This window comes from Lampetra fluviatilis, chromosome 8, assembly GCF_964198595.1.
Source record: "Lampetra fluviatilis chromosome 8, kcLamFluv1.1, whole genome shotgun sequence".
NCBI classification, from domain to species: domain Eukaryota; kingdom Metazoa; phylum Chordata; class Hyperoartia; order Petromyzontiformes; family Petromyzontidae; genus Lampetra; species Lampetra fluviatilis.
Genome location: NC_136282.1, coordinates 9,978,152 through 9,999,900, shown reverse-complemented (window position 1 = coordinate 9,999,900; position 21,749 = coordinate 9,978,152). Strand labels below are relative to the sequence as shown.

The window sequence follows — 21,749 nt, the reverse complement described above, 5'->3', positions numbered from 1 at the left end:
TTTATAGAAGCAGTCAAATAATCCAAACGCATCTTTTTAAAAGTGGAGGGCAAAACCGGAGGACCCAGAAATAAATCCACGTGACCACGGGGAGAGAAAACACGACAAATCCAAATATACAACAGGCATCTTCAGTGTCGGAATCAAACCCACCACCTCTTGCGCTCCAGGCGAGGGAGATTATATCTCACCACCGCGGCAATCTGGAGGTAATTTGTCCAAGCCAATTGGTACTGCAGGGAATTCAATATTTAGCTTTGATTTTATGTTAATGCATGTTTGCAATTATATTTCATTCCTCGTGTGATACAGCGATCCTATTGCTCCAATTGCTTTACTTCATTGCTCTGCTTTGTTTTGTTGGAGCGAATGAGACTCATCCTGGTGTCTTGAATTCTCACCCGGTTAAACTAAACATGAACTTGCACTTTGAGGAACAGGAAGTTGCCAGCCAGTCCAGCAGGAGGAGCACACGCTGGAACAACGCCGGGTTCAACATGCGCAGATGACTTTTGCTTCCTTATTCACGTGGTGGGGAATTATTCTGTCCATCTTCTTGGTTCTTTCGGTAAAGTCACGTAGAAGGGAAATAATAAAATAATAAAAATTACATAATAAAATAATAAACTAATATTTAATAATAATATAATTTAATAATATTATTATTTTACTATTTCCCTTCTATGTAACTTTACCGGAAAAAAAACAAGAAGATGAATCCCTGCAGTCACGAAAGCTTTAAATCTAAAGTTAACTGTGTACTGGTTCATCTTCTTGGTTCTTTCGGTAAAGTCACTAGAAGGGAAATAATAAAATAAAAAAAATTAAACATTTAAAAAAAGATTAAATAATCTATAATAATTATATAATATAATAATAATAATATTATTTTACTATTTCCCTTCTACGTGACTTTACCGAAAGAACCAAGAAGATGAATCCCTGCAGTCACGAAAGCTTTAAATCGAAATGTTCTGTCCATGTCAAAACCGGTGAGCCGGTGGATGGATTCAAGAGTGCAGCAGCTCATGAAACAGATCTCTTAGCCCGTGCTCATTTCTTAGCACAAATAAAGCGATGTTGATTCAATGCATAAAAAAACATTGAATTTGTACTCTTACTGTGCAAGAAACAGTTATTACACACTTCTCAACATGCCTTGCATATGATTACAGATGCATACAATTAATTTTAAAATCAAAAGTGGATTATTACATCAGCTCGACACTGGTATTGAGCCTACCGCATTAAAATTCCAGTCATTTACAGCGAAGTGGTAAACGTGAAAGAAAATTTGCCCTCAATAAATACCACGGGTGACAGTTCAAAAACAACGGCAGAGTGCGATTGCTAAAAGCATACCGTTGAAAAAAACCTCAGCTTTTACATGGAATGTACCAGTTAGAATTTTATTTTACATTTTCATTGACAACATAATTAGTTAAGACCAGGCTTATGATTTCAAAAGCAAGACTAACATGCAGCATCTGTGTGCCAAAACCGATGGCTTTCCAAATGGCATTTTTGTTTTCAGTGACTACAACACTCTTAATATGTCCATCAAAACATTGCTTACATGGATTAATGTTCACCTTTTTTTTTGCACAATAAAATATTAGGACTTAAATGTGCAGCACAGTTAACAGTAACTTCCACATTATCTAAACTTTGACTTCATACTGCTATTACGAATGTATTATTGTTTTATGTGATTTCCACAATCGTCTACAGTATATGCAGGAATTGTATTTCATGAATACAAATAAAAAAATGCTAATTTGATAACATCTGCATCATTTATTCTTGCCCTGTCAATGAATGGACGAAACAGATGGTGGTGCACAAGCAAAAACAACAAATTTTCCACAGATTTGTCAATAACACTGCCCTACAGAGTTTTGGGCAATATCCCTTCTTCACAGCATACATATTTGCTATAAAGCAAGACTATTGTGTTAATTTTCTTATCCTTATTTAGCTAAGCTCCATAAAGCAGTATAGCTCTTGTTGGCAAGGGGGCTCTGTTCTACCCTCTAGAGGGAGAAATGGACACTGCAACTACATATCCATGCAATTAGCACATGACACTGGCACATGGTCCCCTGCCATAAGAACAATGTGTGTCTGGGGGAGATTTAAAATCAGAAATGAAGAAGATGAAGCACACAAAAAACAACTCACAGACCCTGTGAGAGCAGCCGGAATACGTTTTGCCAAGCTGGCCTAGTTATATAATAAATATACTGTATATATCAAAGGGTATGATTGAAGTTCAAACCAACAAAGTATGTTCTTATTGAAAGCAACTATACTGCATCTTCACATACAATATAAGATTTAGTCGATCAGCCAATCAGCTTTTCCAGATAAATATTATCAAACAGTATTTGTTTAAGAAAACCAAAATCTGGATTAGTTTCGACATTCTGGCTCTCATCAGCAGAGTTAGGGTTGCTGAACAAATGCTGCTGCATAACCAGACGTTCTTGGAAAGAGCCTTCATCATTAATTATGGGACCCCATTCCACTCAAAAAGAAATGGGTTTATATAGATCTTATTCAAGGCAAGTGATTCAGCAACTTAGCTCACTAGCTTGTGTTTAATTCAATCGATCCTTATGGCGGTACCCCGGGGTACCAAATAATACAAAATGGCCGAGGCAATTCAATATTTTATTTCTGGGACACTATTTTTGTCCAGGGGTGTACTTAACTCCGCGACTGGGGTACCAATCATTCCGAAATCAGTGCAACTCCGCGATGTCGAAAAACGCAGCGAGGACAATTGCGCTGAAACCCTGAACGCGTGTACGCACCATGGTGGTGCATCGTGTACAACTCGTCGAGATGAGTCGATTGCCGCATCGTCGACCATCAACAGACTAACAATGACTGCATCACAGACATTATGCGAGTTAAATTGTTATTTCTCACATACATGTATATTTGAAATTGTTTTGTATCATACGGAGGTGCCTGGAAATGCAGACAGTATTAACGAGCATGCAACGGAACATATTTAAATCCACAATCTCTGAAACCCTTCGGTGAAAAACGTTGAGTTGCTCGAAGTAAAACAATAACAAAAATGATTCATATCCTTTTTTTGTTTGTTTAACAAAATACAAAAAAGTCATATCGCTCAAAATTAACAACTCATTTGGGCATGATACATCTAAGAGCCCTGTCAGCACGCTCACCCACCAATGACACAGAGTTCCCCTAATTTGTCAGACAGCGATAGAAATACAACCAGAAAACAACAGATGAGACAAATTCTTAGGTTTTTTCGGTAAAGTCACGTAGGTAAAACATCAAAATTAATGAAAATAAAATAAAATAAAACAAAAAATCACGACGTTTCGGAGGCAACACAAGTCTCCGTCATCAGGTGGGACCGTCACAGCCGAATCGGCTGTGATTATTAGTGATTATTATTAATTTTGATGTTTTACCTACGTGACTTTACCGAAAAAACCTAAGAATTTGATTCCTTGCAGTCACGAAAGCTTCAAATCTAGAATTAGATGAGACAAATTTCTCACGACTGCCGAGCACATCTCAACAAGATGCACGCATTTTGCTGGCTGATAAGACACTGCTGGACCCAAGCCTGGAGCGTCACAACCTCCTTTCTCTCTCCCCGCTTATCCCCCTCCTTCCCACAGGCAAACTCCCGCTTGAAAACATATCGTATTATTGGTTTAACACGTAGGCTTTCGCGACCAATATTATTCATAATCAACGTTTTTGGGTTAGATCGCGTTATTTATAAATGTGTCGTAACCCTCCACCACTCAACACGGCCAATCAGCAATTACCAGCGAAACGTTATACTCAAAAATTGTAAATGTTGTGGTTTCACGCTTCAACACACCGGTGGGCTAAAGTAGTTAAATATTTGTCTTTTGTCAAGGTGACACTTTTTTGCTGATTGGCCGTGTCGGGTGGTGGAGGGTTATGACACATTTATAAATAACGCGATCTAACCCAAAAACGTTGATTATGAATATCGTATTATATCAAATCGTCAGTTTCCTTTCAGTTAGGGCTGATCGGTGTTAACTACACTACTTTACACTTACAATGTTTCGTAAAAGGTACAGCTCTGCAATTGCTTGTTCACACCACTGCTGGTAAGAAAGGCCCCCTACTAGAGGTCTAGAGAGCAACTCTCTAGGGGATTTTGGCCGACTATTACAAGCTGGGCAGGTGTCTTGACAGGGCGGGGGGGGCAGTACCCGCACTCACCTGCCAAATGACTAATTGTAGTGTAATCATGTCCACTGCTGGTTGAATAGAGGTTGAGCGATTTGCTGTGTCCATTGTTTCAACTTGCCAAGCCGAGCGATCGAGTCCGACCAGCGACCTCTGGATTGCAAGTACAGCGTGCCGCTAACCATTACACCACGCAAACATCCCAATGCCAGGTACGCGTAAAATAAGACTATATTTTTTGTCAATGAGTGGAGAGAGAGAAAGAAAAAAATATCGAAATAGCTTTCCTTTCATGGCTTTCGTTTGAGAATGGAAGCTGGCCAACTACTTTATTTGCCATCATTCACAAATAAAAATATAAAAATATATATATTTTTACGAAATACAATTCTGCAGAACCCCTAAAACAGAAATGATCCAGCCTTCTAAGACGCACAGTGCTTGCAAATATGCATGAACAAGAAACACTACGAAAAACACGGCCAGCATTAAGTACTGGGTGCAGTCAGTACGGCACTTTGGTGCATTTGCCAAGAATCTGAAAGTGATGTTGGAACATAGCTCTAGAGCTTAGAGATGTCTCTAACTTGGGAACCACAACTTAATCAAGGTTCACCAGGAATGCAGCCCAGGTGGTAAAACGTTGAGACACATGGCGTCGCACTTGACTGAAGCTGTCATTTTTAAAAGGTGAGCACTATACAGGGCGATCCATTTAGAGATAACCCACCCAAATAATAGGGAGCTGTAACTGGAGAGAGAACGACACTTTGTTTCAAAGCCTCTGCTTGTCTCCCACCGATGTCAATACAGGACATTGATCAACACACTCTTCCTCTGTAAGATATGGAGCCATCGCTTACACAATACATGTTTTAAATCACCTGTTGCGAGACAATAAGAGGATCATTAGAGACCAGCTGGGTATCTATAAATGGATCAACCAGAATAAAATAAAAATATATACTGCAGTTGGATGCTCTTCTAATTTGACAACATTAAAAACTAGTAATTGAAAAAAAAACTTCAACAATGGATAGACCAGGTACATTACAGGCACCTTTTGATTGATTAATGGGGTCTGACTCGAGCGAACTCTAGAGGGTATTTGGTCTACTCTTCCATGTTGACCAGGCATCTTGAATGGGTGGGTTGGGGAGGGAGGGGGGCTTTACCCACTTTGACCAAGGCCTTCTGGTGGGTCCGCCCAGGCGAATGGTGGCCTCAGGCCCCAAACCCCAAACCCACCTCGTCCTGTGACCGCCGCCGACTGCCGTGAACGCCCATCCAGCGCCGGCCCCCTTCTCGGGCCTGCCCCGACAAGTCAGCGTGAAGCAAGTCCCCGTACGACGGAAGGTGCCCACTCGCTTTTTTTTGTATCTCGTGTTGTTGTTGTTGTTGTCCTTCTCCCGCGCACCTCCGATTAGTACGGTTGGCTATGTACGGTACGAAAGAAGTTCAACATACGTAGTCCGTTTACAAGCGTCGCGAAGTGTATCTATGGGACCTTTTTGGCGGTATCAAAAGTATGAAAAAATAAGAATAGGTTGTATCCTTCCTTACAATAAAACAGATGTTTAAAAACCAAACAGACACCTTTTTCAAGGCATCAAGTCTGCGTTAACCACACGTACTTGTGGCAAAAAAATGCAAACAAAAATGCTGTCATAATATATGGCATTGTCTTTGAAACTGATGTGCCTACACAGCCTTCTTCATGGCCTAGTCTCACCAGTGTCAGACCAGAGAACGTCAAATGGCATGTTTTACAACAAATACGTGTGGTTAATGCAGACTTGCATTAACGTCGTGATTTATTTTATTTTCTACCTACGTGACTTTACCGAAAGAACCAAAGAGTATGGATTCCTGCAGTCACGAAAGCTTAAAATCAAGATTAATGCAGACTTGATGCCTTGTGAAAGGTGTCTACAGTATTTCGTGTTTGAACATCTTAACACCCGTTTCATTGCCAGAAATGGTTAATAATCTATCTTATTTTTTCTAACTTCACGAAGTATGCTTATGGCACCGCGCGCACAGCGTAAGGTTACATTGATGGCGGTATGTTCTGCCAGTAAGTAACGTCGCTTAAAAAGTCAATTATACTGCTGGGCGGACAGACACGGTGAGTGGGATGACATAAACTTTTCCGATTGTTTCAACTGCCTCGCCAGGAGATCGAACCGGAGATTCTCTGGATTTCAAGTCCTGTGTGCGAACGATTACACCACGGCACTGTCCTATCGACGTAAATTGGAATTAAACTTCTTGCAGATGTTTTGCATTGCCTATGATGAATATCATTCGAAGACTATGATGAAGATTAATCATCAATTTAAAGACCAAGGCAGCAAGATTATGTTTATATATATACAAAGAAACATTTAAACAAATGAAGCTGAAGGGAAAATACTTTACATGCTGTTAACTTTAAAATGTTTAAACATCCTACAGTAACAGCTGTTGCAACATTTTCTAACAAATGCATAGGTCTTGGATTTTCTATGCGGTGGATAAGGAGCTGACTCAGCCATAACACGTGGCCCCAATAAGAAGATTGATTGCACAGCATGAAGTGTGAAGCCACACATTTATAGATTCTGGGAGTCATGCACAAGACACGATAAATTACATCCCATCCACTTCTTATAGACATCTATATTTAGCCCTGCCCGTGTTAAAGACTAGATAATATGCAAAATATTTTACGGCAAACCAGCTAGCTGTATAAATGTATGTGCTGTATATAATAGGCTGCATTTCAGCCAATGTCTATGAAGGCAGGCTATTGAATGAAACATTTGCGAAAATATACATTTTCTCTTTAAGGGAAATATTATTGATAAATGTGCTTAAACACCAATGCCAATGTAGCATGACAAAAAAACATAACTTTTTCATGTATACAGTACACAGTACTCTGTACTTAATTAACATGAATAAGTACGTATGCAAGACGAGGCAACCTTTTGACTTAAAATGTTCTTTTAAGCAGCCATAAAGCTTTAAAATGAGGAATCGTCATGCCGAGTTGCCTCTCTGACTGACGTGCTACATGCAGCCCACTTAATAAAAAGGGTATGTTTTGCCTACTGCAGAAGGCTGTGCGATCCATTACTTAAATCCGACTTGCCCTTTTTCCCTTTTTAAGCCTCCCATGCCGAACATCTTCTGGAGACAAAGTCACGTTGCCTTTTCTAAAGGAGTGCTGCCGAAGAGTTTGAGACTCCGCTGGTTCATTCAATTGCCCTTTTAGCACAAAAGCCAAGAGAGAAAAGCCTCCCCTATTTTTTTTTACCAATTCGACCACACAAGAACACCGTTTCTTTCAGCACCTCCTGCAGGCGGCGTGTCACGGGGCCTTTTGTTATGAGAAAAAGCGATGGCTATATATTTTTTCATGTTTTGTTGTTGTTGTTGCCAGAGGTCATCAAACTTCCACGTACTGTATATTTCGGATGTGTCTGGCTCAATGCCAACAACGTGACACGGATCACGCAGCGCCCGGCACAAACCACAGGGCACCGTCGTGCGCTATCTGGACTGGTCAGTGAGCGTGAAATTTCGGCGCACACGCGGTGGCCGATAACGTTGAGTCAGGCCCCGGCTCCGAGTGCCTTCGACTGCCGCGTGTGGTGCACGCGCCTCGCCGCGCACACGCAGGGCGGCGGTGTACGATGGCCCGCGCAATCCGAAGAGCGCGTCGTGAAACACGTGGACACTGATAACGTGCGCAGCCAGCACCTAAGAGTGTGCGCGATTTCTCCGGGAAATTCTGTGCGCACACAACGCCGCTCACGTGGACTGCATCGTATTAGCAATGCGTGCACGGGAAATGAACACTTGACCTTGCCTACAATTCTAAGCTCCAACTTGCATGTGACCAGATAACCGTGTCACGCACCGTGCATGTGATTTTATGTCCCGATGCCTCTCCGTTCCTATGCGCCAAGCTTCCTCGTGCTTCTTGGTTCTTTCGGTAAAGTCATGTAGAATGGAAATAATAAAATAATGAAAAATTTACATTATGTTTAATTTTTATTATTTTACATGTTTTATTTTTTTTTAATGTATTATTTCCATTCTACGTGACTTTACCGAAAGAACCAAGAAGATGAATCCCTGCAGTCACGAAAGCTTTAAATCGAAACTTCCTCGTGCTGTTTGCAACAAGAGTGTGCGTACACTGGGCAGGTGTGACACTGCATGCAAACGCGTGCACGGAAGTGGCTATGGGCACGCACGGATCGTTTTGGGGGTTATCAGCCGTTGGTGACGATCTGTCAGGATGTGGGGAAGTGTCACATCCAGCATGGAGGTACGTTTCAAGTGCAGATCTGTCCACCTCGTATCACATCGCCTGCAGAACCCAACAGCCGTGTGCAGCCTGCCAAGTGAAATTATTTATTTTTTATGAACAAATTGTGCATCATTCCCGTATTTTTTTTACTGAGAACCACGGCGACTTGAATTACTCTTCCTAAGCGCGAGACATTTTGGCGGCGATACTTAGCGCAATGAAACCGACAAACCTGGGTCCAATTCACGGCTAACAGCAAAAAAATCCATGGCACCAGTCCTGGGTACCCCTCCCTTCAACAACTCGCACTGACCAGGGTGGTGAAGTATGGGAAAACCACTCCCATGAGCAACATAGTGTAGGGAAGCCATCATTGTACAGCAGATTAACAAAAGCCTTTAGCTTTTTATCATCATTATTACTATGCATGACCCATTTTGCATGCGTGTGTATAAATGATATAGCTTGGCTCAAAAGAGTGACTGGAATTCTTATGGGTTTTTTGTCGCATCTTATTTCAATGGAATGCCTTTCTGTACTAAACATTAATTAAAGTGATCAACCATAAGTGGTGTAGAGAAATGACAGTGTATAATTAGCAGAGGGCAACCGTGAACACTATGTTTTACAGCATGCATATTAATACACATCACAATTCCTTCAATTAATGAGCTGTAAATTTCATAGACTGCATAAAAAAGTAACGCACCTATTTCAAAACAAGAATATGTGATGTTACGTTGTAACTACGCTACTAGCCTCAGGATTACATGTCCTTTTGTGGTTTACGTGCACACAATGATATTTGATTTTGATGAATGTCACTGAAACTCAAGGCATGGCAGTGCGTGTTGTTTATTTGGCGTCGCAGCGTGAATGCGTGCGTGCCACCACCGCACACGCAGCCAGCAAAAATAACACAAACCAGGGAGCGCACGAATAAAGAATTGTGAAAACTCCCAATGCACAGAGAGAGAGACATCGCTGGGGGAATAGAGAGAGAGGCCAAAGCTCGGTCGCACTGTTGCCTTTGCTCACATTCGAGCCGAACCATGGCCACAACGGGAGGGGGCTCCCGGTACCTTGGGCATCCCCTTGGTGGAAATGCCTCCTCCACCACCCATGCGAAATAACAAAGATCCCAGGTAAACAGCTTCACTGCCACTTAGGTAACCGCACAGGTGTGTGTGGTCCTCTACTGCAGAGTATGCCATTTTGCACAGTAGTTCCGACATACGACGACTGGCCTGGCACGCGATATGATGGGGTGTTTTTTTCCATGTGCATAATGTCCTTCTTGTCAAGGCACGTTTGCAGGAAAATGCCATGCGCTTCGTAGTGGCTGTACATTGCCAAAGGCGCAACGCGCATGCATAAAGGCACAACCACTATGGCAAACGAGCTTTCATAATTTTATTTAATAAAAACGTGGATATTTAGTTACAGACCTGTTGGGCCACCAGTCATTAATTAAAAAGAATACGAGTATTTATCAAGTGACTCACAATGAAAACTTATTCAGTAAACACGGACTAGTTTTTATTTATCAGCACGGCATTAAAATTCATTTTTATTATTTTAAACTATAAAAAAACAAGAGATTGTGAATATACCTATTGTACATATTCTTCGTGTTTAATTTTGGTACAGGTAAAACCCATTGGGCAATACATGCAAATTTTTGATGGGGACTTGGTTATACAATATAAACCTAGTGACAACAGAAACACACAAACAAAACTATCCAAAAACAACCGTACAAATCAGAATCTTGATTTATACTAGAGGAATCATATGAGCTATAAAGCTATTTTTTACAGATGTCCAGTAGCTCCTGCCTCTTTTTACCAGATGTACAAATGGTCAAGTTCAGAAATGGAACAACCAGCACAAAGAATATCAAGGCTATTAGAGCTCATACTCGTCGTTTTTTTGGTAAAGTCACGTAGGTAAAAAATTAAATTAAAATTAATAAAAGTAATATTTTATAATTTTTATTATTTTATTTCTATTATTACTTTTATTAATTTAAATTTCATTTTTTACCTACGTGACTTTACCGAAAAAACTAAGAGTACGAATCCTTGCAGTCACGAAAGCTTCAAATCTAGAACTATTAGAGCTCGCTTCATTATAACTTAGGCACACTGCCCTCCAGAGCATGATCCTCCACTTCGTCTTGTGACTTAATGTTCACATTTCAGAATAGGCACCAAACTTAGCTTTGCCATATATACAACTCCATATTTTTACACTAAAGTACTACAAGTGAATGAATGGTAAAATACATACAGGACCTCTATATTGGGGAAGAAGTGCTAATAAAGGTGAGCTCGTATATAAATGTAATCTCATAAAAAAATATTGACCAATATCAACAGAGTGCCTACATGCAGTCGTGTATGTCAGCAGAGGCCACACATTATGTTTTTTTTTTATCCTGAAACGAGCGCTGTTATTTGTGAAATTGAATCAAATTATGGCATGAAATTAGGACGCATGTGCGGCACAAAGAAGACGCATTGGACCCGTAAAGAAATGTAACAGATGCACAGACGTGTGCACTGAACACAGGCTGACAAAATCAAATTAATTTCCCCCAGCTGAGACAGTGCAGGCAGGCGGCATTGGGGGGAGCGCGTGGCGATGCATGTGGCTCCCCAGTAAGTAGCGGGTGGGCAGAGATGGTGGGCTGCGCCTATAGGCAATGCATGGCATGCAATTCACGTTTTCGTTACCCACTGAAAGCCACTTATTAAACCTCAGAATATCGCAGCCAACCGACACGGCAACACCATAAATCCTGACTGCAACACCACAAGCCACATTCGCAAAATCTGAATTGGTCAATCCATTTAACTGGAAAACCACGACTGTGTGCCGCTCCTGTTTTCGATTGGAAAAGTGTGGGGCAGTGTTGTGTGCAGGGCATTGCTTGCAAGAAATAGCAATCCAGTGCCTCGCTGGTAAATTTTCAGCCCTTCGGCGATCTACTGCTGGATAAAGGCCATCCCACACTTTGTCAGTTAAAATGGGTTGTTTTTATTATCTAACTTATTATGCATGTAATTTAGTAATGAAATAGCCCGAATGTTTGTAATCCCTATTCGACAATTTTTTAAAAAAATTTGATGGTTAATTTCCAGGGCTGGGGTTGCCTGGCAATGTTTAGAAAGAATATTCGAGTAAGAAAATAATTGCTTGCAGCCCTTTGTTACTCTACTGTTGGATGAAGGCCTCCCCACACTTGTCAGTCAAATGTGTTGCATGGCCATACTTCACCACACTAGTTAGTGCAGGTTGGTGAAGGGTGGAGACCAGGATTGGTTCAGATATCACGCTCGTCACTGATGTTAGCCGTGCACAAAATTTGAAGTCAGGTCACGGAGTTCTTAAGGCAGTGAACGAATTACTCCATCTTGTATTCTAAAAAATATATATAAATTACATCCATTCTCAATTAACCAACGGATTTAAGGCCACCCCCACACCACATCAGTCACGAGGGGTTTTTTTCAACTCTACTTCACCACACTTGTCGATGCATGTTGGTAAAGGGGGGAGGCGGAGAGGGAATGATCAGTTCTGATATCACTTGCCAGGCACGGATGGTATCACTGGCCGAGAATCTAAATTGAGTCGACAGGCTCAGAGCACAGCACGCCCATCCCAACGCAGCCGCTCTACCACCCCCACCCCCATTCCCGTATTAATGCCCAGCAATTAAACAAGAACAAATACAGTGGTGTCAGCATTGCCTCTCCCCACTCAATACTATCTCCTATCTCAAGACGATGTTCAATATGTCCAAGCCATGGTAATATGGGCACAATTAAAATGCTACTTTAATTGAATTGATGGATATATGGGTGACGTTACCGTATAGAGCCCTTTCCTTCACGTTTGTTGCATGCTGAAAAGTAAAATGCAATTGATTTACCTGCAATGGGTAGATGTAGGTATAAATTCTCTTTAGTGTTAGCTTATTTTACCAATCATTTGCATGGTATGTTATGAAAAATATACACATTTGCTCGACACTCTATTCTGCCTTTATAGACACTGACCAACAAACAACGAATTGCACAATGCTTCACTGTAAACAGGCAGATTAAAGTGATTGGTTTGTTTAAGCACACTGAGAACCACAGAGCGTGTGAAGAAATCTAAGCGAAGATTATCTGAACCTGTGTAAGTCCCCACACGATCCCAAACAGAACTCAACTGGTGACAACCACAGAGAAAACTGAACCCACAATCTAAAGAGGCACCGTGAACACTACGCAGGAACTGACCTTTGGCAATAAACTCGTGCAAACACTTGGTGCGGATAGGTACACAGGGAATGGTATGCTCTTAGCCATAACAGGTAATACTACTACTACTACATTCTGCAACAAACCACAACACAGGTACTATACTGTGGCCCGATGTATTTTTGGTAGCAGCCCTGTGACGAAAACGGTGGTCAAAGCCTGCCATACCCCCCGACCCGCCCGTCTCTACCAGGGCTGACTAAATGACTATTTGTTTAGGACCCGATTGTTTGGGCACCATGGTAGTGCTATCGTCCATCATCATAGTAAAGCGTGCTGTGGAATCCTCCAACTCTCAAAGCTGGCTGTAAATCACCTGCTGACAACGAACGCACACGCACACAAAATGCTCCCAAACATCAAGATGAATGATCGAAGGAAGGTGACCAGTATCGCCCTGGTCATGTTTTCCTTTTGCGAATCCTACATTTTAAAAAGAATCACAAGGAATGCCCTGCTAAAATGTCTGTAAATCATTTTAAGTGCAGGCAGCACAAAAGCTATGTGCAGTATTACCGTGCTGATGTTCTATGCAATGCTGCAGTTTATCTCGGCAGTAATAGTTTTGCCTGGCACATTAACAACACATGTCGGTATATAGTGAGTATGGCTTTTTTTGCGCTTCATTTATGCGACGCAATATATCACGCGTATTGTTCGCGCCATGGAGAAAATATTATCTCGATCAATTGTACATTTTCACTTTGAAATAGGTGAGATTTTGCAGGTAAGATGGGTTACAAAAACACAGAACTTCTCCCAAGCACAATGTTATGTAAACACAACCACAGCAACATTTGCTTATAACCATAAATATTTAAAATGTGTTAGTGGTATGACGACATGGCCCCCTCAATCTTTAGGTAAGCAATAAAGCTTAGACTTCAGTTCAGCATTGCCTTGCAATCATAAAACAAACACAAGCTATGGATTTAATGCATCAGGGCTGATGATTGCAGGGTTAGCAGACTGACTTATAACAATAATTAAGTAATGAAAAAGTATTGTGCATTTGTGATATTTTTGTTGTTGTAGGAAAACCCTGTAAGTTTATTTATACTTTGGTACTTATTTGAAATTATATATTGTGTTTAAAAGGTTAAACTAAAGCAATTTCCTTGAATGAAATCCTTTGATATTTTTGCCCCCCTATTGTAGTGTTCATTGGATGCTGTGCTTCCATCAAATACCCATTACAAACGTAAACAAAACAATCGACTTCAAAATACTTTAACAACCGAGGAGGCAGGGTGGGAGAGGGGGATTTCAAAATTCAGTGTGGACAGTCGTCGCACTTCCTACTCACCTGCACGTCACCATCTCTGGTTGCCTTTTCTCCTAACAGATGTTCTGCCTCCAAGTTCTCAACACCGCACGTCTCCTTCCAAGGGCGTTCCACTGCTCCGTTCATGCCGTAGATGTCTACGAGCTCTGCACTGTTGCTGGAACTGAGAGGTGACCAAATTGGAGGTGCCTGCTTTTCTGCTTGCAGAGATTTCTCGGCCAACCTGGTTCCACTGTTTATCAAAATGGAAGGTTTCACAGACACGACTTGGCTTTCCTTAGGTTGCTTCGAGTCAGAAGATGTTAAAGAATGCCCTTCAGTGTTGACTTTACTGACAGTAAAAGTACCACTCTTTTCAGAAACCAAAGCTTGGGAACCACCAAAAGGAGGTTTCGAGTCCAAATCTGTCTCGTCATCAGATGGGCTGAAACTTTCAATCGGTTCAGCAAATCGGACCGTCGGGCGGTGATGTGGTTTTGTTTTTTCCACTTCAGGCTTGTCGGTCAATACAGTCCCTTGACCCGTACAGAGAGAGCTTGGTTTAATTGCAGGTATCTGGTTGCCGGGTGATGGTTTGTCTGACAGTGTCTTAACACTGTGCAGATCATCCACCTCAGGAGATTCTTTGGAAAATGGCCTCTGGGTTGAGTTTCTTCTCTCCATCCCAGACTGATGTCCCAGACCTCCGACAGAAAGGATAGGCTTCACTTCTGAGAGCTGGCTGCTGTAGAGCATTCTTCCTGGCCCAGGTTGACCCCCAGCTGGAAGCGGAGGTTTTGTTGAGAAAACTTGGCTCGTGTAAGCTGGTCGAATGCTTGGCTGTGGAAGAGACCTCCTCTCCATGCTCAAAGTTGGCAAGGAGCTGCTGGGAATGGTTGGCTTTGGAAGCCCAGAAGTGGGTCTGGACTTGGGTCCAGCCAAAATTGCCGGCATGGTGAGGCTGTCTATGGCCTTCACTTGAATATCCAGAGTGTTTAATGTTACCCAGACACTGCCTTCGAAAAAAAAGACGAAATAACCTAATAAATATTTCTCACAATAATCGATTTTCGCCGAGACTTTCCAATGCAAAAGTTTTTAGTGATCTTAACAGCAACGCTTTCAAGACATTTTGGTTAACAGATGACCATTATTTAACGGACCCAGTTGCAAATGCGCAAATCTATTTTGCCTGCCGCGCAAGCTTTCGCCTCCAATCGATTCCAGTGCGCAGAGAACATCTCAGAGTCACAGCCAATAACTTTTTTTAACGGGATGAAATCCGCACTAAACACCCTGCGGCAATCCTCGGCTGGTAAGCCGCGGATTATTTGGGCTGCTGTGCGCGTCTCGTGGCCGTACCCGCAGTGGCAGCAACGCTGACTGCCAAGCGCTCCGCCCGACGGGCGAAATATAACAAACGCATGCGCGTCACCGCGGCTCAAATCCCAACTGATGTCAGCGCTCTGATTCACGGTCACGCAGGTCTCTTCTCTCGCTCGCTCGCTCGCCAGCCTCTCTCTCTTCTCTCTTTCTCTCCTCCCCACCGTGGAACAACCCACCCGCAAAGCAGCCCAGCCCATCGGCTCACCCCGCTAACACCCCCCCCCAACACTACCCCCGCTCCCCCGATACATCCAGCACACCCAACATTTCCTCCCATCCAAACCCATAAGCTCCTACCCCCCCCCTCCCAATACACACACCTCCCCCCACCTTTCGCCTGTAATTCTAAACATATTTCCGATGCGACTGTGCCACTTACAGTAAATGACATTTTGGTGTGGTTTTGAAACAAGACAACCAGCAGCAGCAGCTGCTGCTGCTGCTGTGATCTCCCCCCTCCCCTCCCCACCCCGGAAATATTTAAGCTGCAAAAACAGCAGCGCCGTGAAAAGCGCACCTGACTAATGCACAAATATTCCTGTTACGTTTACGGAGCTGCTCGCCACCCTTTTTTTTACTTTTCTCCCTCGGGAACAAAGAGGGGGGCGGACGTGAGTCGCAGAACGCGCGGTGATTCACCGAGACGCTCAGAGGAATTGCAGTGGCAACACAAAATCAACCTCCCCCCCCCCGCGATGAAGTTTATAAACAACACAAAAAAAGCCACCCCAGCCTGTCACGCGCAGTGTATTAGTCATTTCCATCCCAACAATTATTTTGAAACGCGCCTCGTTATACGAAGTCATGGTTGGGGTAAAGCTTTCGACGGATACAAAACTGCCACAAAATTAACGACGTTCTCTCGCATACTGCACCGCTTACAGTACGCGGCAAAGCCATCCTTTTTTGTGTGCCAAGTATCTGGCTGCATCGAGTCCAGTTGCTGGCAACGCGCAGGGGCAAAACATCTCATTGGCCTAAATGGCACGCAGCTTGTGCCAACCACTTCAACACAATGGGCCCGATCAACAACGCGGCTCCGACATCAGTGACATCATTCTTCGCATTCTTTTTCCACAAAACGGGACTCTTCCGAGCAAAGTTATGACTCATGCTGCAGCGGTAGCAGCAGCACGGATGTAAATAAATCTGACCGCTGACACACTCTAGCTACAACAGACAAATCCCATTAGGCCGGGGAGTTTATTAGATTATATTGTGATTTGTTACAGTGGCACCAGGAGGGAGCGGCTATTTTATTTTTCCAAAAGCCAAACACAGGGACCTTTCAAACTTAATGAATCGTCAATGATTTTTAGGCAATGCCACAGATAAAATACGGGAGAGGTTTATGCGCGCATGCCGAAGCCCCAATCGAATTTAGTTTTCTTCGAATCAGAAATACTGTACTTTCGATTTCACACTACTGTTGTATAAACATACCAAGATAGCTTACGCGAACGCAATATGTTTGGCATTTACACACGAGGTGTAATGTTTTTCGTTAACGCACTTTAAAAGTAAATTTTTCTGTTCCAATGAGAGTCCATGTTCGAGTACTTAAATATCCAAAACATAAACGAAATACGCTGCTGTTTTACACACCGCATCAAGTGCTAAGTTAAGGCCAAGTTGACGTACAGGAGGCCCAGAACCGGTTCAGTTAACACTGGTCAACAAAACAAAAACACATTTTTTCTGGTCTGGACTTTTGCAGCTGTTTTAGACTAATTTCAGGGTGCTGATTCCAAATCTGATCTCGGATTTGCTCTATCACATCTCATTTTGATGCTATCGACATACCCCACTTTCATTGATTTTACCGGAAATTAACTCTTGTCACTTATGATTGCAAGTTGTTGCGAGTCAGTGACTGCTTTAGTGTTAAAATATGGTGCTGTATTTTTAGGATAGTGTGTTTATAATATAATTTTATGTAGATATCCACATTCATTTAATATTTTCTTCTGCAGTTTTTATTGAAAATGCAATATTTTATATCTCAAAAACCTGATGTGATAGACAAAAACTGATGCCAGATTTGGAATCAGCACCCCAAAATAACCTTAGAACCGTTGGAATACCTTATGCCAGAAAAAAGTGTGTTGACCAGTGTTATCACCACCGATGTTAGGCATAGCCAGGAATCGAACCCTCCTCGTCAGGTTCACGTGACCGACATTACGAACAACCGTTTACAGATTTGCACGCCCAAGCTGGGATCACTTCCAAATTCAGAAATGGCACGCTCTCGCGTATTCTCAATATAAATGCTGATTGTTTAATTCCCCACGCCGTAATGCAAATGGGCAGTAATCATTTTAAAAGGAGAAAAACTATAATCCTATTTGCAGCAGTTTCCTCTCTCACGTCAAGGTTTTACGATGAGGTTCCCCAACCCATGCATGTTATCATCTTTTTGATGTCATACTGCTTTCAAGATACATTATATTTACACTCCAACACATCGAATTGCTTAATCGTTGCACAATTAAACCATCTATCACACGCTTAGCACCGCACGTGATTTAAAGAGCTACGTAACCCCAACAACAGGAATCTTGATACTGAAGGTCCCTTCACAGGCTTAATGGACAGGTAATGGGGGGCATGCCTCTTTGGGTCATCTGGTGGACATAGGCGACACAGCACACGACCATAATTAGACCGCTATCGTGGCCACAGCTCTGATAGCATGCTGCTAGCAGGCGGCAATGTGGTGGTATTTGTCTGAGTTTGTTGTCCTTCCCCCGTGCACCTCCGATTAGCACGGTTGGCTACGTATGGTGCGAAATAAGTTCAACGTACATAATAGATACATTTGGTCACAAGAATATCATGCAATAATGGAGTCTTAGATTTCAATGTAAAGCTTTCGTGACTGCAGGGATTCACCTTCTTGGTTCTTTCGGTAAAGCCACGTAGAAGGGAAATAATAAAATAATAAAAATAAAACATAATAAAAGCATTCAGACGCTGTCTTCCCGACAGACCTGTTCTTCACCTGAGGACGGCTGCTTGCGTTGTGGCCGAAGCGTCGTGAGAATTATTTTATTATGTTTTATTTTTATTATTTTATTATTTCCCTTCTACGTGACTTTACCGAAAGAACCAAGAAGATAATGGAGTCTTCTTTTGTTGTGTACAGATTCTTTTTTGCCTATTATTGGGTGGTCCGCACAGCCCCTTCGTTGCAACAATAGCATGCCATCAAGAGCTCAGTGCGCCCGGAGAAAGTCCTATTGTTCGATAAACACACGAGTAAAGAAACGAGTATCTAAGGGGCCGTCCATAAATGACGTCACGCGATTTTGGACGATTTTTACCCCCCCCCCCCTCGTCACACGGCGTCACAAAAAGTCAAACTCCCCCTCAAATAAAACGTCACAAAGCTCTGCCCCCCCCCAAAACCATATTTCCATTTTGAAAATAAAACATGCTTCAAATCGCTTTAACCTATTGTCATTGTAGTGCGTATTTAATGTGGCGCTGCACTCTGATGTTGTAGGAGTGTTGTTATAATGATTCTACATTCTATATTTATTTAAAGTTGCGCATTTTGATGTGACGTCACATTTCTCAAATCCCCCCCCCCCTCGTCACACATCGTCACAAATGTCTGACCCCCCCCCACCCAGGTGCGTGACGTCATTTATGGACGGCCCCTCAACACATTCGTCAATAGCACTGCATTAAAAGGAAAAAAACATAAGGAAAATATATTTAATCCGTTTCAAGGCAGTATTAATGAAGGATGTGCTGAGTTTTTTCATTTGGGTTAATTGTGCTTGTGCGCCACTGCCGATGCGATGCGACATCACGGACTAATTTGTTTAACTTGAACGAGATCGATGGATGCAGGAGTGACCACGAGATGTCGGTCTGAGATTGTTACTCACCAGATCCAAACCGGTCAAACAGATGCCTGCAAATTAGGCTTCACCAATGGCGATCTAATGTGATGATGACATGATTGATATTATGAACCAAATATGTGCATGGAAATGAAAACTGACATTCTCAAAAGTTGCAAAAAAAAGACTGTATATAAAAAAAATCAATATATTCGTGTATTCACAAGACTGCGTAATACCTAGTATAGTACAGTCGGTCAGTAGGTCACGTGTGGTGGAGTATGGTGTGGGTATGGTGTGGGTATGGTGGGGTATGGTATGGGTATGGCGGGGTATGGTGGGGTATGGTGTGGGTATAGTGGGTATGGTGGGTATGGTGGGTATGGTGTGCGTATGGTGGGGGTATGGTGGAGTATGGTGGGGTATGGTGGGGTATGGTGTGGGTATGGTGGGGTATGGTGTGGGTATAGTGGGTATGGTGGGTATGGTGGGTATGGTGTGCGTATGGTGGGGGTATGGTGGAGTATGGTGGGGTATGGTGGGGTATGGTGTGGGTATGGTGGGGTATGGTGTGGTATGGTGTGGGTATGGTGTGGGTATGGCGGGGTATGGTGGGGCATGGTGTGAGTACTCCCACTTCTTGCGATAAGTCTCCCCATCTCACCCCCCAGAGAGAGAGAGAGCTGTCTTGAATGGAGATTATTCCGCTAGCAGTGGTGTGCACGTGCAACTGCAGGGCTGCACCTTGCTGCATTTTGTAAATATACAAATCCATCCAGTTAAACTACCAATGGGTCTGCCTTTGAGCGATGGATTTCACGGCCCAAACAAGAAGTTTCAGGTGTGTAACCTGACCCTGTGCGCGCACGCATTTCATTACTCCCATACAATGGCACAGCACGAAGGGCGGCTGATCAAAACGCAGCCCTCTTTCCAGAGTTGAAAAGAGAAGAACGTGATGAAACAAAGCAGATCTCTTGTTTCCTTCTTCTTACACCGAACACTGCCCGGACAGGTGTGTCTTCAAAGTTGTACTACGAGTGCTCACTCCCACGGTGGTGGGGTGGGGTCAAATACTTGCAAGCTATAACCCTCCCCCCACCTCTCTAATCTTTCAATACGAGGATTAACGTTATCTTAAAACATAAGCACTGACAGCAGCTGAGATCCATCTTCGTATGACGTCAAAAAAAACAAGCGATCTGTGTTAGTTGAAGCTTATCTCTGTGCCACGTTATGAAGAGCGCGTGCAGTTCGTGCGGTTATTACTTTAGCAGTTGTACAAATGGTGCTTTAATATCCCGTTGAACAACCGCAGTGAATGCACGCCTCTCTCCCAGTCATTGCGCACGCATGTTGCAGGGCTGATCATTAAAAACGCGCGTACGCAAAATGAGAATATTTCCGCGTACCATTACTTCTAATGTCCCCACACACACCGCCAACTCACTCTTTGCCCTGGGGATACCAATGAGTAGGTAGAAATATTCCTGCCACACATCATTATCAGACGGTTACTTTCTAGGCTAGAAATACCCTTGGGGGGGGGGGGGTGCGCAGTCTCTCCCCAGAATTCAAAAGCAAACAATGCGAGGTTTTAAAATAGAGCGCTCTGTGTACTGTCTCGCTGCTTTAAATGTACGGCACTACAATGCAAAGTCAGCCACAAACACAAAGGCACACGCGCACGCACATTGAGATCACAAAACTACTCAAGACGGCTGGCTAAATCGGAACTTGAAAGATTCTTAAGCTCTCAAAGGACGACTGGAGTGGCCTACATTGGCACGAGGCTCCCTTGAAATTCGCACACAGCTGGTGGCCAATTTAATGGTTTAGTGCCACATTGTGGTTCACAACAGCGCTTTGACTTTTAAAATGTACGCAGGATGAGCCATTGACAGACGCTTCACCCTGGGCGATTCCTCCATAGGGGTATGGTGTTTATGAACACGGCCTGAACCGACCAGAGCATGGATATTTACGTGGCACCTTGCAAAATGTGAACAAGCTCTCAGTAGGGTAATTTATTTTGCGTCTGTCGGAAAAAAAATGCACGTGAGTTTTAAAAACGCCATGCGTAGTGCTTCTATGCGTGCGTGTGTACGTGCGTGTGCTCTTCAACGTACGGTGAAGCGGTAGTGTAGTGGTTAGCGCACCGTGCCATGTGAACCTTGTGAGCAGGGTTCAATTCTTGGCGATGGCTACCATCAGTGGTGATTATCTGAACCGGTTCTGGGCCTCCTCTATGTGAACTTGGCCTTAACTAGCACCTGGTGCGGTGTGTCAAACAGCCGTGTCTTGGGCGAGAAAGGCGGTCGACAAGGCGATGGCTACACCACCTCCTCATACGCCGTACCCGCCTTCATAGGTGCTCGCAAGCAGCACCAGCCCCGACAGTCTGTATG

The 21,749-nt window shown here is 43.0% G+C and overlaps 1 protein-coding gene across 19 annotated transcripts in view; it reads right to left on the bottom strand.

The window, feature by feature from the left end:
- The window catches only part of LOC144933856 (neuron navigator 2-like), a 280,032-nt gene that overhangs the window by 173,314 nt on the left and 84,969 nt on the right, over positions 1-21,749 (bottom strand). For 12 of the 19 annotated variants that reach the window (XM_078859069.1, XM_078859075.1, XM_078859072.1 and 9 more), the window contains exon 1: positions 14,144-15,402. The exons of 2 other annotated variants lie outside the window; for them this stretch is intronic. In XM_078859069.1, coding sequence (XP_078715195.1) covers positions 14,144-15,055 — 912 coding nt within the window. In that variant the 5' untranslated portion in view covers positions 15,056-15,402. Of the gene's footprint in view, positions 1-14,143; positions 15,403-21,749 lie in introns of those variants that run through there. 5 more of the 19 variants (XM_078859073.1, XM_078859077.1, XM_078859090.1 and 2 more) reach the window with 2 other exon arrangements.